We start from the raw sequence: 19,193 nt of genomic DNA, 5'->3' as shown, positions 1-19,193 counted from the left end.
GCCAATTTAAAGGCTGTCAAATGAGCTCCCGAGAGCACCTGGGTCTAGACGAGTAGTTGATCTTATATGATGAGGGAAAGATTCAAGATCAGAGAGTTGTAAGACCTCTCCAACCTGGGCACACAAGGAAATTATGGGTAAATAAACAGGAAAGGAAGGAAAAACATGTAATGTGTAGTTCAGAGCATTTTTAAATGTCTCCATTGTATTTGCTTGCTGTAAAAACAGCTTAAACTAGCCTAGTGTGATGGTCTTAGCTGGTCTTCTAGCCTGGCCAAGCTGGTCCTCAGATGGTGCTTAGTCCACATGGTTGGGAGGCCGGCTAAGACCAGCAAACCAGCTTCTATTAACCAATGTTATTAATACAGCTAAATGTTTTCTTAATACACAGGCCTTTACACTACATGTTACCGGTGTCAAATAAAGAAAAACAAGACAAACAGATAATGACAAATAGATGTGAAATCGAGTGAGAGAAAGGAGAAAGATTGAAGGTTGAAGCCTCGAAGGTTAAAGGTTACAAGGGAGGATGGCTAAAAGTACCCGTGTTGTGCCGTCTGGCAGCAAGTTAGTCTTGTGCATAAGGACGGGGTTCGGGTCAAAGGTCAAATGGGTAATGGGAAATGGTGAGCGCCAATCAGGCTTTGAGGGCGTGCCACTGCGCCACATTAGTGCGTGGCCGACTCAACATGTCCTTCCAGTGTTTGACTTCAGCTGGACCACTCTTCCATGACAAGTAGATCTGAGAAAGAAAAAAAAGAATTTTTAATGAGAATGGGATTCGTAAGGAATTTAATGATTCAAATTCCGTTGAACAATTCTGGATCCTTAACAATTACATTATTAATCATTTTAGTACTTTTAAAGAACTGATTAAGTAAGTCAGTGTGGTTCAAAAGTCCTATTTAAACTGGAAACTCATGAATCAGATCTATGAGACTGTTTAATTCATTAAAAGGAACCATGTCAAAAGAATAAGTTGTTTGTGAATCTGACTAAACTAGTCGTGGTTTAACTGTGGTGTAACTGTTTTTGAGTGAAATCTGCAAGGACATCGCCATCGTCCTGGGCTGCGTTTCCCAAAAGCATCGTAAGCCTATGTAGATCGTAGAAACCATTGGTGCCAATGGTCTCTACAATCAACTTAAGCTTGCAATGCTTTTGGGAAATACAGCCCTGGACCAGTGTTGTTACTCTCTAAAACAACAAAAAAACTGTTGTAACTTCGCAGCCATTTGAGTGACAAAGTTCAAATTAAATATGCATCTTCTTTGGTTCAATTGCTGACATATTCAATAAAAATCAATCCAAAATCGGCCAATCAAACATCAGCACTTAATAACTTGTATTGGGAATGGCTGACCATCATGAAACTTACTGTACACAAGCAGGGTGTTTACACGAAGCGGTATATACGTTTTTGTGACAATCTGCCACATGGTGGTGCTATAATGAGCTAATTCACATTTTTGCATATATCTCCAGAACTGTACATGCTAGAATTAAATTCTAAAGCTTTTCTGAATCCATCAGTGCTCCCAAATTATATGGCCACATTCATTTTCATTTCGCACCAAACATTTTCTACGAAAAACATACTTTATGCTGATAGTTAAAAGTACTGCTCTGTAGCGCCCCCTTTAAAATGGGTGTGTAAGAAGGCCTCTGTACCACCCCCATTTTCACCTACAGTCACCAAAATTGGTACATTTATAGTTCTCATCAATCCGGACAACTTTCATAATTTTAGTCATTAGGTCTGCCCAACAGGAAGTCTGCCATTTTTGATTTTTTTAATATTGCAGTCTCTGAACTTTTAAATAGATCTGAACTAGGTTCATGTGACTGTCACCTCATTTAGACAACATTATGCCAAGACAATGAAGACGCTAAATTGCGAATAGATTTTGATTTATTTAGTGTCATTTTAAGTTCATCTTTTTTTTATGCTGTCACTCTAATTGAGATTCTCATTCAGATTGAGAAAAAACATGTATCATCAAATAGTTATGTATTTGAAAAGATATGAACTCTTGAGATAGGAATGGGAAGTATGTTTCCTCACCTTTCCAATGACATCATTGCGGCTCAATCGATCTTTATCCATGACGGTGATGATGATGGTGGTTTCTCTGAGAACATGTGCGGGCACGTCAAAAGGGAAGGATTCATTAAAAACAGGGTTCAGGCAGCGCTTTATGGTCACTGTCTTCTTCTTCTCCACACGCTTGTCCTTGTGCATTAGCCATACTTTTACATAGGGGTCTAAAGCCAATCAGAGAAAAAATGGTCATGGTTTATGTAAATTAGTTCTGCAATGTTCCAACTGTGCAACACATTTCAGCAAATTGCAGCTACATATTCTTGTATGTCATACATACACGAATATGTAGCTCTTGGGTTTGTAAACTGTATTAAATACAGAAGTGTAAATGCATTTTTACAAAAATAAGTATGTGTATTTATTCCTGGTCTCAGTGTGTCTATAACTGTGTGTGTGTGTGTGTGTGTGTGTGTGTGTGTGTGTGTGTATACCTGAGGTGCCCCCAATGTCCATGGCTTTAAGATTGCGTGCTTTTATTATATTAACAGTGATGATGTTGGTAGTGGGGTTATAACACAAAGACACCAGCAAATCTCCACGACTTCCCTAAAACACAAAACATGCACCACAAACTAATAATCACCCAATAAGAATGGACTGCAATTGTAAATGTCACATATACTGTTTTCTCCCATCAAGATCCATAAGGAGTGCCCCAAGGCTCCAGCTTTTGAGTTTTACTGTCTTCAAAGGTACTATACAATAGAACTATATATTGAGAGACCTCAAATATCATCAAATTCATTTTAAGAGTACAATCTCTTTCACTTAATTATTAGCAAATGTAAACATTTGCTAATAATCGCCACCTCTCAAATATCATGCATACTTGCATTCAATTGAAATATTGACAAGTGGTTTGAAGTCTGTATCTCTTAAACAATGATTAACAACATAAAACCAGGCCGGACCAGCCCCTCATCTCCACTATGATCTTCCTAAAGCCTTTGAAATCTAAAGTTCACTTACGCTGCCATCACTGCAAGGTTTAAGATCCTTCCAGAATGATTTTAATTGTCCGAGCTCCACTTTATTCAGAGGAATGGAGACTTCACCGATCGGGTCGTTACGGCTGAACCGATCGTAGTCCAACACCTGGAGATAAAGGGTTCTTTCCCGAACCTTCTCATACGGGAATCCTGAGAGGAGTGAGAGATGTGAGGATTATCGCCTGACTTGTTTTATCAGGTGTATGCATAATTATTGCAATTGGGTCATCCAAAACTCACCCTCAAATAGAAAAGTTTCGTTCCAGTGAGGATTTAGGTTCTTTCTCTTTACTTTGGTCTCGAGTTTGTGCTTTCTATCGGGGAGTAGGTAGATTTTGACGAAGGGGTCAGAGGTCCCAGAGAAGTCTTTTGCAGGCAAGTCCTGACCTTTGAGTATTTTCACCGTTAGGGTGGTGTCTTGGAAACTGTAGCCCAAGCTGAACTGAATCCTGCCCAGTTTCTCGCTAATAGGACCTTCGTGGTCGTCGTCTTCTGACCCTGGAGACAACTGGAGAGGGGCAAAGAGAGAGATGTTTAGAATTGAATATATTAGCTTGCTTACTTGAATACTGTGCAGTAGATACTGTAAACGACTTACTTTGGTAGGTAATGATGAAATATGACAATTTTTTATTTAGTATGTGAAATAGTATGCAAAGATAAAGATTTAAGAAAGTGGTATGCTACATTGTTGTGATATGACCCCACTATGTTGCATGTAACTGGCATCCATTTGGAAATGAATGGTTATTTAAACCATATTCAGTGCAAACCCCAATTTTGTCATTACTGGGAAAATCAAGTTGTCTTAATTAAACATTACTTGAAATGTCAAGTTGAACTTATTTTTCTTAAAAATCCATAGACTTAATATTTTAAGTGTTAATAACTCAAACTATTGAGTACAAAATTACCCACAATGCCTTGTGCTTGAATTAATAAATTATGTTTCTTTGGTCAAAGGGAACATATATTGAACTATTTACTATTAATTAGAAGTATTTATCTTTTTAAATAGTTGTTTTGAAGAATTCATAGAGGTTTTAGCTCTTGTAGTTTTGTTTATGTTTATTTTTGTGTCAAAACATGTTGGACCCTGTTAACACTAGCTCAGTTACCCTTGTGCATGTGTAACTGAAGTACAGGCATATACAGTATGCACTTCTGTGAAGAAATACGTTTATTGAATAATTCAAATCTTCATTATTAAACTGTTATTGCATGACCTAAATTTGATTCCATTCAACTTAAATTATAAAGTTGAAACAACAATATTTAAATAGCAAATATGTGTCTACTGCATCTAGTCACATTTACTTAAATAGTTACGTTTATTCTATATAAAAATCAAGTCAAGTAAACTTAATTACACAAGTGTTGGAGACACCATTACTCAATAAAACTGAGTAAACGAGTTTACTCAATCAACTGAGTAAAGTCAACTTATTAGGGTTTTTAAGTGTACTGCAGAAATAGTAAGACTAGTATGTTAGTATGCTAATCAAAACACATCTCTGTGATTCAAAATCTGACTTTTGTTTTCTATGTTGTTTTAATAAAACAATTCAGAGAGGTCTGCGGTTATTCCAGTATTGATCGAGAAACACGCACACAGACACGCGGATATCCCTTAAGCCTCCTTGATGCTGTTGAGACAGATAAGAGACTTTAAGCATTAGGTGCACAAACTTCAGCCCTTGTGGTTATGACTCAGCATTACACATGGAGAGATCGCAAACACGCATACAGACACACAAAACAAACTCTAATTATTCAGGATTGAGTCTCTGACGGGCATGCCAAGAGACCGTCTGATGAATATTGCATACAAAAATGACAAGAGCTTTCTCAAAACACTAAGCTCCAATCTGATTGATTGTCATTGCACAATTTGTTTTATCAGTTTGATAGGGGAAATGGATAGTGGCATTAAATCATAAAAACAGGTGGCGCTTTGCTTTGGTTTCGAACACATTTGAACAGATGAGCATATACGAGCCCAATATGGTCAAATGTGCTATTGAATCCTGTTTTTGCCCGTTTAAACATTAGCATCGTACTGTTTCAAACAGACCGCTAAAACGCATCTTAAAATTCGGAGTAAATGTGTGGGATTCTCATGTAATGTGCACCAGACTTTGTGCTGATAGTCAAAGTACAAAAGACTATTCATAACCTAAGCGTACACAACAAACACGCTGTCCTACCATCACCATATCTCCAGTGAGTGAGTTGGCAAGGTCCGACACTGACGAATGCCCGTCTGCGTCTGGCGGCTGACCCTTAGGACTGTTAGCTGGCTTAGTCCCCATATTCCTACTGTACGGAGAGAGATGGATGGAGAGAAATAGAGAGAAAGAGAGATTAATAAATATACCGGTGTTGTTTACTTACATGGGTCTCATTTTTCACTGCATCCCATTTGTGTTCTTCTAGCATTCAGCCACTGAATCGAACAAATTCAAACCCACATGACCTTTTGACCCTGAAAAGCACAAGTCTTACTTTTGACCGACTTTTGCAAATTTTGGAAATGGACAAGAATATGAACACAATTCAATAACAGGCATAAGAATTAATTTTACCTTTCATTGCTTGATCAAAAAAAGCCACAACAGATAAAAACAATAAAAACAAACCTTCTTGTTATAAAACATATAGCCATTATGGGTCAAAGTGCATCTTCAGTTTATAAAATCCCAAAATTGGACACAAACAGATGAACAATCGATGCAAAAGATACAGTGAGCTGCCAAATAAATCTCTCAGCAAACCTCTGTCAAAACTCATCATGTCACGTAGCGATCCGTTTCGTTTTCCAGCCGTGGTGTTCGAAGTGGGGTGGTTGGCCTAAACTGGAAAATCTACTTAAAGGAATGTTCCGGGTTCAAAAAAAGTTAATGTCCATCGACAACGTTTGCGGTATAATGTCGATTACTACAAAAAAATTATTGTGACCAGTGTTGGGTGTCTAATCTAATTACAAAGTAATTAAATACTGTAATTCTTTTAGGTTACACTTTATTTTAGTGTCCCTGTTACAGTGTAATTATATATAATTTCTCATTATTACTAATTAACAACATGTACTTACTATAGGTTTAGTGTTAGTTGCTTGTAATTATGCATAATTGACTTTTATTACTATAGTTGATATATGTAATATGTGTAACAAGGACACTGTAAAATAAAGTGTTACTTTTAATTACTTTTCAGTATAAAAAGTAGTGTCGCGCAATACATTTCAAATTCTTGTAATCAGATTACAGTTACTGACTTTCAATAAAGTTAATACATTTTAATTACTATAATTACTAACTTACTTTTAATTAATTACTTTACTACAGTGACACATATTTGAAAAATAATGTTATATATGTAAAATACATTTAAACGTTAATAGCGTTAATATGCACATCTGTTTGACTGTTGGCTGGAGGGCTTATGCCCCCTAACGAGTCAATAAACAAAGAGAAAAATAAACATTATTTTTAATAAGTTGAGCGGAATAAACAGAAAAGTGTTTTAAAAAGAATCATAAAAGTAATTTGTAATGTGATTACTTTTCCGGTAAAGTAACAAGTTAGTAATCTGATTACAATTTAGAGTAGTAATTAGTGATATATTACTTTTTGTGTAACTTACCTAACGCTGTGGAAGTGTTCCAGAAATGTGAAACTTGCACTTTTGTTTAAGCACTCATGAACACATCAGTAAAAAACATGTCCAATTCATCCTCATTGTGTGGGGACTAAATTTACTGGGTTTCCAGCATCATTGCATTGAACATAGACAAGGTCAATAAGCGATTATTTCTATACTGTTTAAAGTCTTGTGGCTATACTTTTGAATCCGTGTGCAATTTAATGTTAACTGTTAATTTTACTGTGGTAATCAACTTTATGCCACAAATGCTGTTGATCTTAACTTGTGCTGAACCGGAAACATTCCTTAAATGATTTGACTAAACTACTGTACTAGTTGACAGGACCAAACTAAACCAGAGCAAAGGCCAAAAGGACAGAAAGAGAGATAAAGGGACAGTGAGACAGAGGTGAAAAAGAGAAAGACAAATGCTGATATTAGAATGAGACTGAGTGATCGAGACACAATTAAAAGGAAACAGACGATTAGTATACACACATAGAGAGACAAGACAACTATGAACATTGAAAAGCGATGAAGGTGCCACACAAACACAGATTAGGACTGAGAGACAAGTTACAGCTGAAGGGAGAAAGACAAAAAGACAGTAAAAAAGGAAGAGAGACATTTTATTCTGTGATGGTAGGGCAGAAAATTATTTGCATGACTAGAGTCCAACAAAACCATGAGAGAGACGTCAACCAAACCAGCACAGCTGCAAAAGAGAGAGAAAGCGAGAGACAGACGCCTGGAAAGACAAGAAACCCTTGAGTCTGGTCAGTCAGAGAGAAAGAGAGAAACGAAAGTTAAACAAAAGCACACACAGAGCTAGAAACGTTCTAGATTAGTTCTATGGAAAAAAGAAAACAAAAGACATAGAGACCAGGAGAAGCATTTGTTTCCGGAGAGAGGTGAAGCTTTGAAGAGAAAGAGAGGAAATGAAAGCTGGAAAGAGAAAAGAGAGAGAACATGTAAACAAATAGTGTAAAGGAACACAGCAATGGTAACACAGCAGAACACAGAACAGAAGGGAAAGAGAGACACGGAAGAAGATCAGACTGTCTTTAGACTGGTAGGGAGATTTCATTAATGTGATGGTTTTGGGACTTTTTGTGCTTAAAGGGACAGTTCACCCAAAAATGAAAATTCCCTCATCATTTACTCACCCTCATGCATCGCAGATATGTATGACTTTCTTTCTTCTGCTGAACAGGAACAAAGATTTTTAGAAGAATATCTCAGCTCTGTAGGTCCATACAATGCAAGTGAATGGTGACCAGAACTTTGAAGCTCCAAAAGCACATAAAGGCAGCATAAAAGTAATCCAAATGACTCAAGTGGTTAAATCCATGTCTTCAGAAGTGTTACAATCATCTGATTTGAAATGACTGTACATTTTCAAAAAAAATAATAACATTCACAAAAATAATAACATCCTATAATGTGTAGTTGTAGTGCTTACAATATAGCAAGGGGAGAATACAATTTACAAATCACTCCTTTTAGTTTTTATTAGCCTTTTTCATACTGTCCCAACTTTTTCAGGATTGGGGTTTTACTATGAATCTCCACTTCCACGTTTTCTTTTGTTTTTGGCAATTCTCATTCTTTGTGCATATCGCCACCTACTGGGCACGGAGGACAATTTATAAATAAAATGGCTTAAATATTGATGTGTTTCTCGCCCACACCTATCATATCACTTTTGAAGATAGAGTTTTAACCACTGGAGTCATATGGATTACTTTTATGCTGCCTTTATGTGCTTTTTTAGCTTAAAAATTCTGTCCACCTTTCACTTGCACTATGAGGACCTACAGAGCTGAGATAGTCTTCTAAAAATCTTAATATGTGTTCAGCAGAAGAAAGTAAGTCATACATATCTGAGATGGCATGAGGGTGAGTAAATGAGATTAAAGAGATTAGAAATACTTTTTCATTTACTTTGTTCCAAGCCTGTTTGTTTTTTTCTTCTTCTGTAGAACACAAAATACCTCCTTCCCAGACCTATAAGTATTTTCTATACAGTGAATGTGGATGGTGACTATGGTTGTCAAGCTCCAAAAAGGAAAACAGCACCATAAAAGTAGGCCATATCACTTGTGTGCTACAGTGCATTCAGAAAGTATTCAGAGCCTTTCATTTCCAGAACCTTATGCTAAAACATTCACAACAATCTAAACTCCATACCCCATAATGACAAAGCAAAAACCAGATTTTTGATAACTTTGCACATTTATAAAAAGAAAAAACTGAAATATCACATTGACATTAGTATTCAGACGCTTTGCTATGACACTTGAAATTTAGCTCAGGTGCATCCCATTTCTCTGGATCATCTTTGAGATGTTTCTACACTTTGATTGGAGTCCACCTGTGGAAAATTCAATTGATTGGACATGATTTGGAAAGGCACACACCCGTCTATATAAGGTCTCACAGCTGTAAATGCATATCAGAGCAAAAAGCAAGCCATGAGGTCAAAGGAACTGCCTCCAGAGCTCAGGGACAGGATTGTGTCAAGGCACAGATCTGGGGAAGGCTACAACATTTTTTGGCTGCATTGAACATTCCCAAGAGCACAGTGGCCTCCGTAATTCATAAATGGAAGAAGTTTGGAACAACTAGGACTCTTCGTAGAGCTGGCCGCCCGGCCAAACTGAGCAATAGGGGGAGAAAGGCCTTGGTAAGAGAGGTGACCAAGAGCCCGACGGTCACTCTGGTTGAGCTCCAGGGATAATGTGTGGAGATGGGAGAAACTTGCAGAAGAACAACCATCACTGCAACACTCCACCGATCTGGGCTTTATGGCAGAGTGGCCAGACTGAAACCTCTCCTCAGTGCAAGACACCTAAAGGACTCTCAGACTGTGAAAAACAAGATTCTTTGTTCTGATGAAACGAAAATGGAACTGTTTGGCCTCAATTCCAAGCGTCATGTCTGGAGGAAACCATGTACCACTCATCACCTGCACAATACCATCCCAATGGTGAAGCATGGTGGTGGTAGCATCGTGCTGTGGGGGTGTTTTTCAGCGGCAGGGACTTGGGGACTGGTCAGGGTTGTAGGAAAGCTGAACGCAGGAATATACAGAGATATCCTTAATGAAAACCTGGTCCAGAGCGCTCAGGACCTCAGAAAAGTCCGAAGGTTCACCTTCCAACAGGACAATGATTATAAGCACACAGCCAAGACAACGTAAGTGTGTCTTAGGGACAACTCTGTGAATGTCCTTGAGTGGCCCAGCCAGAGCCCAGACTTGAACCCAATCGAACATCAGAGACCTGAAAATGTATGTCCACTGAGAGTCCCCATCCAACCCGACGGAGCTTGAGAGGATCCGCAGAGAAGAATGCCAGAAAATCATCAAATCCAGGTGTGCAAAGCTTGTCGCATCATACCCAAAAAGCCTAGAGGCTGTAATCGCTGCCAAAGGTGCTTCAACTAAGTACTGAGTTAAGGGTCTGAATACTTATGTCAATGTGATACTTCAGTTTTTCCTTTTTAATACATTTGCAACGTTGTCATTATGGGGTATGGAGTGTAGATGTAATATAAATATATATATTTAAAGGATTTTATCATAAGGATGTAATATAACAAAATGTGAGTGCTCTGAATACTTTCTGAACGCACTATATATTCCAAGTATTTTGAACTTGTATGGAAACAAAAAAGCAGCTTGGATATTGCTACACATCCCCTTTTGTGTCCCACAGAAGTTTTATTTTTGAGTGAACTACGCCTTTAAATATATAACAGTCACAGCTGGATCCCCACCAGTCTAAGGAGAGCGAAGGAGGTCCAGGAGAACAGAGCTAGCTCGGGCGGGGAGGTTTACGCACAAACCATAAAGTGTCTGTCTGTCAACACATCTGTTTCGGGACAACAGCCTCTCAATTGTGTCACTTTGTAAATTCACTCAAATCGCACCAAGCTGATGGTGGAAACACGGCTGTAATGTTGAAGACACACAGACATAGCCAGAGCACACACAAGAACATATAAAGCAGGCAAGACAGACAGACAGACAAATACAGTTCAAGGTTGGTTCAGGATTCAAAGGGAGGGGAGAGAGGTAGGGGTTTAAAATCTTTAAATATCATCCATGATCTATGGATGCTCAGTCAGTAATTGGTTAATTGTAAACTTAATGCAACACTGATTGGCTCAATCTGTTATTGGGTTAGTTTACTTGTTAGTTTTTTGTATTATTTGGTTGCACTTGTTTTCGAACCCACACACAATTAGCTGCCGCAGATATGATGTGAAAAATGAAGAAATTAGGAACAGAAGGAATTAGAATGAGCATGAATGAACGAGACCACACAAAACAAATGTATAAGAACAACAAAAATGTTGGGGGTCTTAAAAAGTTGTAGAATTACAATTTTAAAAACAACGTTTTAGTAACAAAATTAGTTTGAATACACCTTAGATCGCAAATGTTTACATAAGCAGGTAACCATAGCAAGAGCTGACCACTCGAGCGCTTTCCATTAGGATAGTTTTAGACGATATATTGACAAAAAAGTACTGTAATTATTTTATCACTTCAAGAAAGATTACATTTCCCAAGTTTACTTTCGTTAGCCACAAAAGTTTGATTCATAGCGCGTATTTTCACCTTCCGCCAAATAGACGCTAGTGAATATAATTCATGTTTGTTTGAAGAGTTAATCATGCAACACACAGCTCTGGTGCTTTTCTGTTGAATCAGGATCGGATGATAAAACAAATAGTGAACTAAACAGTTTAATATTCCACATATTACATTATAATCTACATTATAATAGCCTGATGGCACCAGTTTACTTGCATTATTTGGACATACAGAGCTGAAATGTGCTTATAAAGATCTTCACTTTGGATCTGCTCAAGAAGGAAAGTCATACTCATCTGAGATGGCTTAAAGGTGAGTAAATCATGAGAGGATTTTCATTTTTAGGTCTCTGTGACAGCGCTGGTCTCTAGTCTTTATAAACAGTGAGGGGAAATGGGGCCTGGTTAGCTCAGTGAGTATTGACGCTGACTACACCCCTGAAGTCGTGAGTTTGAATCCAGGGTGTGCTGAGTGACTCCAACCAGGTCTCCTAAGCAACCAAATTGGCCCGGTTGCTAGGGAGGGTAGTCACATGGGGTAACCTCCACATGCCCTATGTCTCCGCGGTAACACGTAGTGACTCGCCTCAATCTGGGTGGCGGAGGACGAATCTCAATTGCCTCCGCATCTTATCATACGGCTTGTTGAGCGTGTTACCGTGGAGACATAGCGGTATGAGCTACCCAGTCCCCACTTCCCCTCACTGTTTATAAAGACTAGAGACTAGCGCTGTCACAGAGACCTAAAAATGAAAATCCTCTCATGATTTACTCACCTTTAAGCCATCTCAGATGAGTATGACTTTCCTTCTTGAGCAGATCCAAAGTGAAGATCTTTATAAGCACATTTCAGCTCTGTATGTCCAAATAATGCAAGTAAACGGGTGCCATCAGGCTATTATAATGTAGATTATAATGTAATATGTGGAATATTAAACTGTTTTATCATCCGATACTGATTCAACAGAAAAGCACCTGAGTGGTGTGTTGCATGATTAACTCTTCAAACAAACGTGAATTATATTTGAATTGCTGATCGCTCCATGTTCAATTGCGTCATCAGCACAGCTGCGTGGCTTGACCACGCGCTGCCTAGATTTTCTTGACTCTGTGCATGTGCTGGCCATTGACTGTATTAAAAGAGTGTCACAAAGCAGTTGTAGTGTGCACGCGTCGAACGTGTTCCTATTCATTCGCTGTCAGAAAAGTAAAGGCAACACGGTGGGCCGGGCGCGATCAGTTCCTTAACTCGCATAAACAAAGGGCCTTAAGTTTGAGAATGCTATTTTGACACCATTGCTGAGATTTACAACATAACATTTCAGTGACGACAAAAGTTGGCGTAAGTCTGAGCGTGCATTTGCCACCAAAAAGACACTCGCTGCCAGAGGTCATATTCTTCTGAGGAGGTAACCATAGCAACAAATGACCGCTGAGGCTGGAGTGCTGTCCGTTAGGAGCAGTATCGGATGATACAACGATAAAATTAGTTACTATAATTTTTTTACTACTTTAATTGCACTTTATCTATCATAAGTATTTCACAAAGCTTTACATTTTTGTTGAAGTAGTCGTTTAGTGAGTTGATGTTTGACAAACTGTGATAAGGGGGGTAAAAGTCAATTTGGGTTGCTTGAGACACATACAAAATACACTCTGAACATTCTGAGAATGGAGTGGGGCGTAATGAATGAACAGGTGAAATGAGGACCGAAAGAACACAATGACCATCATTTTTTCTGTATCTCTCTGTCTATATCTTTGTCTTTTCCCCTCGCTATCGATCGAGGACAGATAAAGGACATGTAGACGCTTCTCTAAGATCTGAATAATTCATTTAAAGCCTGTAGACGTGAGACTCAATGTAAGGTTACTTAGACGTTTGGCTGATAACACCACATTAACAATTTCCATGTATTTTCTGTTCCTGATTTGTTGAGTTTGAAAAAATATAAAAAGATTATTATCTATAGCACTCACAGAGTACAATGTCTAGCTAGGAAAAAAAGTATATTCACCACAGACTTTTCCCAGATAGCAAACGTACATCTCCAAGATGTCTGTTTTTAGATCTTTTCATCAGGAAACCATCAAGAATCTAATAAACATCTGCTAAACATCTTAAAAAGATCAGATTTGCAAACATAAACACCTAAACACAATAAACACCTCAGATACATCTGCAAAATGTCTTATTGACATCCGATACATATTTATTGACATACATCTTACAGTACGTATTGCAGATGAGCAAACGACAGTAAAAATGTGTCTTCTAGATGTTAACACACACATCAAATAGACGTCTTGGTGATGTATGTGTGCTATCAGTGTTAAGATTATATTCATTACTGTGATATTTCCAGGTTGTCCATGATCCTGTTTATCAATAAATAATCGATTCTACTTAATATTTCCATTGTATTTAATTTGATTACTTTTCCGACTCTAAAATATGATTGGATAAGCCTTGTTTGAATTAAGCTGTTGTAAAAACAATTAATTAATACAGAGTCACTGGCAGGGGCAATAGATTCGGGGTAGATGGGGGGGAGGTTACCCCCCCCCAATAATCAAAAGAAGCAAGTACAACCCAAATCTACACTCTTGGTCACTGGCATTTCAGACAAAAAATGACCAGCTATTTTGTTCATATTTGCTTGGCCAACCAAAATAATTCCAAAAGAAGCCAAAGTATGATCAAGTGAAAGTTCTGTTTGTATTCCCGCAGTGACTTGAGGATGGCAAGAGGGGGTAAAATTGATAGATGGAGATGTGAGAAAGTGACATCTCTTGAGTATATGAGCAGTTCACCGAAATTGAGTTGATGCTTTTTTATGATATGTTTATGATGAGTTCGGGGATTTTATTTTATATGGTAATGAAGCTCGATTATGTATCGGCCCTGATGAGGAGGTGCAGTCGGCAGCCTGCAGGTGTGTGGAGTCACCAGTAGGGGGCAGAAAGAACCCAAATTCCCCCTGACATCTGGAATCTGCTCTTCCAAGCACTCTCACCTCGAAAGTGGGCTGTTGGCATAGCAACCAAGGGGTGGTGGACACAGGGAGTGTGAGAGTGTGTGCACGGTGTGTTTGAGGGATGTTGGGGGGGGAGCAAACAGGAGACCACGGTGCAAACACAGCAGACGAGGAGGAGGATATATGACAGGTACAGGTGAGCGCCTAACACACACACACACACATAAACATACACCATCAAACACACACACACACACTCAGAGGCGGGTAGTTTTGGGGTTCACCATGACCTGTTATACTATCCTCGTTACCTGCCCCGGGACCAACGCACGCACCTCTCTCTTGTCACGGAGTAAACACACGACATGTCCAGGCTGAAGAGAGATGCCAAACATACAGCCATCCACCCCTCCCTCCCTCTCCATATAGCTTCCCATAAGAAACACACAACACAAACACAAATCATGCAGGAAGTATCATACACTCACACTTCTCAACACATCCACGCTTCAGAATGTACTAGAGATCATTATATAACCAACCCACTCTGCACAGCGCTGCGAGCCCATGTGCGTTTCCACGCGCCCGTTTCTGCCAATAACTCATTATTTTTTTGAAGTGTGTGAGATAAAACAGGCCTTTCGAGACAAAGTCAAAGGCTGTCCAGTAGAGGAAGTGCACACGTGTGTGTGTGTGTTAGCACACCCTGCTGTTAGCTCATTCATTTCATTCAAAGCATGGCATAATTTCTTAGACAGCAGCCCTCTACACTGAACACACAAACACAAGATACGCACACATCTGTAAATACACAGGCACACAGTCCATCCCAGATCTAATCTTCGCTCATGCACGGCAGAACAGCTCAATTAAAATCTGATGCTCTTGGGCAAGACAGACAGCCCCAAGACAAAGTTTCCCATAAAAATCCTTCATTTACACACATGAACTCACACGATTCACACAAAAAACATTTGTAGTGTAAGTACATCATGTTGTTGATGCAGCATTGTTGAGGGTTTATTTAGGTTGTGTGATGTTCATTGGCTGTCTGTTGCTATCACACAAATATTGCTAGTACTTTAGTGCAATGTAGTGTTCACGAAGTACAAGGCTGCTACACTGAGTGCTTTTGAGAAAGAACGAGGAGTTGCCAAGACTTGCCAGGTTCGTGGCTTTGAATCTTTGCAATCTACTCAGTTTTCTTTAAGGCACTTGGTAGCAAGTACACTAGATCCACAAGAATTATAGAATCCGCTTTGTCCTTCTACGCTGATCTATTACTGAAATATGATGGATTTCAGATTTACTTGGCTCTAATCGGCATGCAGAAACGTAAAAAAACAAACAAACAAAAAAATGGTGGCTATACATCAGTATTCCTGTCTAAGTGGGTCGTTTTTGGCCTGAAAAGTGGACCAGATTGTATGTAATAATCCAGCTACATTAGACAGAAAAACTAGAATGATGACATACCCAGACAGAATGATAGCTAGATCGAATGACTGACAGAGAGACGGATAGATAGAACGACAGACGGAGTCAGACAGATAAAGTAGACAGACAGGTAAATAGATAGACTGACAGAATGATAGACAGACAGACAGAGAGAATGACCGACAGACAGAGCAGACATATAGGAATATAGACAGATAGATACAGTAGACAGACAGATAGATAGAACGACAGATGGAGACAGACAGATAGGAATATAGACAGACAGATAGACTGACAGACAGATAGGAAGTAGACAGATAGATAGATGGAGACAGACAGACAGAAAGATAGATAGACAGAGAGAATGACCGACACACACAGACTGACAGACATATAGGAAGATAGACAGACCGACACACAGATGGAGACAGACAGATAGATACAGTAGACAGACAGACAGAAAGATAGACTGACAGACGGAGACAGACATATAGGAAGATCGACAGATAGAGAGAATAACCGACAGACAGACAGAATGACAAAACGACAGACAGATAGGAAGATAGACAGACAGATGGAGACAGACAGACAGAGAGAGTGACCGACAGACAGAGATAGGAAGATAGACAGATAGATACAGTAGATAGACAGACAGACAGATAGGAGTGTAGACAGACAGGGAGAATAACCGACAGAAAGACAGATGGAGACAGACAGATAGAGAGAATAAGAGAGACTGAATGACAAAACGACAGACAGATAGGAAGATAGACAGATACAGTAGACAGACAGACAGGGAGAATGACCAACAGAAAGACAGACAGACAGAGATAGGAATATAGACAGATAGATACTGTAGATAGACAGACAGACTGACCGAGCGACAGATGGAGACAGACAGACAGGAGTGTAGACAGATAGATACAGTAGAAAGACAGACAGGGAGAATGACCGACAGAAAGAGATAGGAAGATAGACAGATAGATACAGTAGACAGACAGACAGATAGATGTACTAACACAGTTTGAACACCACGGACAGCTCCATTATTCTCTAGCAGCTGACATGAGGAAGACCTGTATGTGTGTCTAATCTAGTATGTGCTGTAATATTAAGTTTAAACTTTCAAGCCATGTTCACAAGACAAAATTACATTTTTATGCAATTCTTCACTGATGCTGATGTAGCTTATTTTTAAATTGTCCTGCATAAAGAACCTCCTTACGTAATCATTTAAATTATATGCATTTTTATGCAAGCGAGGGCTCGTAACAATACATGTATTCATGGACACAAACCACGGCATCCTGTTATCTGAAAAAGCTAAACAAATGTGGGCATGAGTGTACACACAACCCACCCACCCACTCTGTGCGTGTGAGTGTGTGTAAGTTAAACAGTCAATAAAGGAACAAGCTTTTGTCACGGGGGGGTTTAATTCCTGCTGATACTATAATCCACTGAAGGATACGGCCCACTGAGAATACAGAGATGTGGAGCAAAGTGTGTAATTGTGTCTTGGGTTTCATGGCTTTGTTTAAAGTTTTTTTTTTTAATCATACTATATTTAATCCTTCACAAGCATACATACCCTGATCAGCCACAACATTAAAACCACCTGCCTAATACTGTATTCTTAAAAATGGCAGTACACAATATATAGTACACAGTAGGGGTTGCACGACTAGTCGATTAGTCGGTAAGTTTTGCCACTAGTTGATGCGTTGCTGAGAACTTGTGGATCACATGATTTAATTTCCGCTTGTCTTTCAGTTCCACATAAAAATTCTCAGTCTACAAATAAATTTTCATATATATCCAAATATATCAGAAATTACGCTTAAGTGTGAATAAGGTCAACATGGAGCACTTTGCGTTTCAGAGAGTGAAGCCGCACATACAGAACAACACTACTGGACAGTAAGTGCTAATATTCCACGAAAATAGCCAATATGTCAAAAATGACATGAATGAGTTTTATTCACAGACTCTCACTAACATTGAGTATAAAGAGAGAGAGAGAGAGAGAGAGAGATGACCCCCTAAGGCTGGGTTTAAATCAGAAAGATCCCCCTCTTACATAACAGTCATGAGTTTTACAGCAAGCCATTTAACTGTGCGCACGCGTGTGTGTGCTCTCCCATTCATTCTAAATGCCATGATCACAGTGGGAGCTTCAGCCCAAATCCAGAGCAAAGCCTCCTTATAAAGGTGCAGCACGCTTGAATCAACAGCAAAATGGCAGAGAAAAGCTGCGCGCGTGTGTGTGTGTGTATGACGAATCTTTACATGACAAAAATACATCTCTCTCTCTCCACACAAATCGTGTGAATCTCACGAAAAGTTCAAGACCATATTCGGGTCAAATTTCAGAACGTCTATAATAAATAATTGTGCATAAAGGAAAAGAAGCCAATTTTGAGGACCATAACAGGGACATTATTCCATCTTGAACACAAGTTAAGCTCAATCGACACCATTTGTGGCAGAATGTTGATTACCACAAAAATTGGTTTCGTCTCGTCCTTAATTTTCTTTCCAGTGAGGCACTTACAATGGAAGTCAATGGGGCCAATCTGTAAACATTGAAATATTCACTGTTTCAAAAGTATAGCCACAAGACGTAAACAATATGTGTTAACATGATTTTAGTGTCATTAAATTGCTTATTAACCTTTTCTGTGTAAAGTTACAGACTTAGTTGCCATTAAGAAAAGCCATAAACATTAAGCCATAAAACGGCCATAATAATGACTATTTAAACAACTTTACAGCTCAAACAATTCATGAGTCTCTACAGCAGAATTATTGTACCGTAAGTGCTTCTATAAAATTATAAGCTTCACATTTCTGCCTTTAAACCCTCCAAAAATGTACCCCATTGACTTCAATTGTAAGTGCCTCACTGGAACACAGATTGTTTGCTTGTTTAAAGGAAAGGAGGGACGTGTTGAAATTATTTTTGTGGTTATCAACATCATGCCACAAATGCTGTCGATTGAGTTTAACTTGTGTTGAATATTCCTTTACGACTTTTGCCATAAATGTGATATTAAAAATGTAATTCTCAATACTGCAATTCATTTTTATTGTAAATTTCAATGATAAATGATAAATTAAATTATAATGATAATTAATAAATTAAAAGTGTAGTTTTTTCTATTTTAAAATACTTATTATACTATATTAAAATCTCCTATTCCAGCTTAAAATGCAGAACAACTTTGAGTAAAACATTTGTAGGTTGATTTCTGACAAAAATGTAATATTCTGTCTCTTTGAAACTATCCAAACTTTAGGAACTATTTGACCATTTCTGTAATTCTGTTTTGTACTGTAAGTGACTTTATCTAAACACAAAAACTTGGTCCATTTTCTTTATGCAAAATATAATTTTTATCTTTACATTTGGGGTGAAATATGACCCCGAACATCTTG

At 38.5% G+C, this 19,193-nt stretch overlaps 1 protein-coding gene across 1 annotated transcript in view; it reads right to left on the bottom strand.

The window, feature by feature from the left end:
• The window catches only part of LOC127638289 (uncharacterized), a 42,725-nt gene that overhangs the window by 7,658 nt on the left and 15,874 nt on the right, over window positions 1-19,193 (bottom strand). The window contains exons 3-8 of the mRNA XM_052119761.1: window positions 5,301-5,409; window positions 3,334-3,601; window positions 3,074-3,243; window positions 2,536-2,650; window positions 2,066-2,265; window positions 544-742 (exon numbers count right to left, since the gene is read on the bottom strand). Coding sequence (XP_051975721.1) covers window positions 638-742; window positions 2,066-2,265; window positions 2,536-2,650; window positions 3,074-3,243; window positions 3,334-3,601; window positions 5,301-5,409 — 967 coding nt within the window. The 3' untranslated portion in view covers window positions 544-637. The remainder of the gene's footprint in view (window positions 1-543; window positions 743-2,065; window positions 2,266-2,535; window positions 2,651-3,073; window positions 3,244-3,333; window positions 3,602-5,300; window positions 5,410-19,193) is intronic.

Source organism: Xyrauchen texanus, chromosome 46 (genome assembly GCF_025860055.1).
Source record: "Xyrauchen texanus isolate HMW12.3.18 chromosome 46, RBS_HiC_50CHRs, whole genome shotgun sequence".
Taxonomy (NCBI): domain Eukaryota; kingdom Metazoa; phylum Chordata; class Actinopteri; order Cypriniformes; family Catostomidae; genus Xyrauchen; species Xyrauchen texanus.
The sequence above is the reverse complement of the archived record's forward strand: the minus strand, read 5'-3'. Positions and strand labels throughout refer to the sequence as shown.